The following is a 2,500-nucleotide window of genomic DNA, read 5'->3' as shown; positions in this document are numbered from 1 at the left end:
GCTGCAAAACGAAGCCACTTCACACCAAGAATACGATGCATGATCCCGAACTTTCCTCTGTAAAAACTGCAATAATACCTTGGTCTAAACATCAACACTAACCTATCCTGGAATAACCATATAGACACAATCACGAAGAAAGCAAATTCCATAACTGCCCTTCTGAGCAGAAACATAAGCAGCTGAGCAGCTACTTCAGTTACATCAAAGCCAAATTATGTTTTACAACGCTAATAAGACTAGTCTTTGAATACGTTTTGCATAAGGCAATTTCGACATTTCGACTGACACAGATGGTTCGAACATTACAGTGGACAACTTTACTTACTCTAGCAACACCGAGATCAAGAACAAGGGGACACACATTCCTGCCAACCCTTCCGCTTTTGGCGGAATCAGTCCTATTTTCACTCTTCCTTTTTGTACTATTCCGTCATTGACTCTAAAATTTCAATTTTCAAAATTATGATGATAATGGTAAGAATAAAAAAGAGCAAAGAGGGTGGGGGGGGGGGGGGGTTGTGAAAGCGATGACATTCCTATTTTTTGTCTTAAATTCCTATTTTCAGGCCATTTGGTTCCACTTTTGGAATGGGAAGGGTTGGCAGGTCGCGCCCCCGAATACAAAGCCATGAACAATCGTTCTTCCTTTCTTCTATTCGCTCGTGGAAAAACTTACAACCTCTCGCTGTAAATTAAGTCACTAGGGAACCGTTTAGAGAAAGGCCAATTCACTACTATAGCACTCAAATACATCCTGAAGTGTAACACATCAAGAAGCATACCTACATTTTCGACAATGCACCTGTAGGTGGTTTGCAAATTAAGGGAAGAAAAAGAGAGAGAGAAAGACGGTGAAATTAGAATGAATACAAAATGATAAAATTGAAAGTTATGGTTTTTGGCATTTCAAATATCTGTAATGACAAACTCTTTTAAAAAAATAGAAAAGAAAAAACATATTTAAAATTGGTCCCGATAGTTCAGTTGATAGAGCACTCACTTCACACGCAAAGGGACCAAGATCGATCCCGGGCGCAGTCGAGATTTTTTCTGACCCCCCCCCCCCCCCCCCCCCCCCCCCCCCCCCCCCCCCACACACATCCCCACACCTGTCCACCCAGCAGCAGTGATTGGGTAGCTGGGTTCATTAGATTTGACGCAAAGTACTTTGCGATAGACTAGAGTCCTATCCAAAGGGTAGCAATTGCTATTGGCCGTTTCACGCTGTAGACACCGGGATAAAATCCGGTTCCATGAGCCGAAACGGCTTTAAAAAAGTACTAAAAGAAAGAAAGATAAATGGTCCTTAAAATGTCGATCGATTAAAGATTAAAGTTGCCCTCATTTTGTCAACAGCTCTCAGAGCTAGGACTTTGGTGATGTGTTAGGGATGAGCGTTTTTGACAAAACGACCACGACGACGACGAGGATGATGATGGTGATGGTGATGGTGGTGATGATGATGCTGGTGGGGGTGGTGGTGGTGGTGGTGGTGATGATGATGATGATGATTGTGGTGGCGGCGGTGATGATGATGAGGATTATGATTATGATTAAGGTGGTGGTGTTGGTGGTGGTGATGATAATGATGACGATGATGATGATGATGATGATGTGATTAGCCATGAGTGTACAAGTTTGAACCGTTTATTTGAATCTTGTTCCGTTCTCCAGAAACCATTTTGCGTGGCTCCAGGCAGACAAGCGTGTGTTGGACCATGACTTCCCCAAAAAGACTGGACTCCTGGTTTTATACTTCTCAATCAGGTTGGTACTTGGCCTTATTACATATACACATACACACATCACACACACACACACACACACACACACACACACACACAAACAGACAATGACTTCCCCAAAAGACTAGACTGGTTTTATACTAAGTTACTATGCGCCATTACGAGGGAAGTGACGTCACAACTGTTGAAGGCTATTGAATAGAATCGCGTGACTCGTCAGTTCATGTTCGACTCTTTAACAGGCCAGACATAGCCCTAGAATAATTAGTAGGCACTGAGCATGTGACGTTTCATTTTATCCTATCTAGCCACGAGGAGAAAGGAGGGAAGGGAGGGGGTGGGGGGGGGGGGGGGGGGGAAGAGGAGGAGGAGAAGGAGAAAAAAAAGAGGAAAGAGAGGAGGAGGAGTGTAAAACATATGTATCTATCTCGTATACCAATTTCCAATCGGGAACGATTGAATATAATCACGTGACTCGTCAGTTCATGTTCGACTCTTAACCCTCTCCTTACCACCTACAGAGAGTATTGCGGTAAAGACTAAGGGAGTTAATTTTTGACATTTTACACGGTTCAGTCCCTTGATTAACGTACATTTCTTCAAAGTGTCGACCAATGCTTTCAACACAATGGACACTGTATCGAAGAAACGCAACAAAGAAAAATTGAATGTATGAAAGAGATTAATCCACATGACATAAAATCGTCACTTTTGTTACGACACAATATTATACATTTTATCTTATTCAGATT

General features: G+C 42.4%; 1 protein-coding gene across 1 annotated transcript in view; it reads left to right on the top strand.

Moving 5' to 3' along the window:
* The window catches only part of LOC144975394 (uncharacterized), a gene marked incomplete in the record, with an annotated part of 159,214 nt that overhangs the window by 64,834 nt on the left and 91,880 nt on the right, over nucleotides 1–2,500 (top strand). The window contains 1 exon segment of the mRNA XM_078919416.1: nucleotides 1,678–1,770. Within this exon segment, the coding sequence (XP_078775542.1) occupies nucleotides 1,678–1,770 (93 nt within the window).

The sequence above is a fragment of the Berghia stephanieae genome, chromosome 6 (assembly GCF_034508935.2).
Source record: "Berghia stephanieae isolate SIO BIC M18660-M18661 chromosome 6, UCSD_Bste_1.3, whole genome shotgun sequence".
Lineage (NCBI taxonomy): Eukaryota > Metazoa > Mollusca > Gastropoda > Nudibranchia > Aeolidiidae > Berghia > Berghia stephanieae.
The sequence above is the reverse complement of the archived record's forward strand: the minus strand, read 5'-3'. Positions and strand labels throughout refer to the sequence as shown.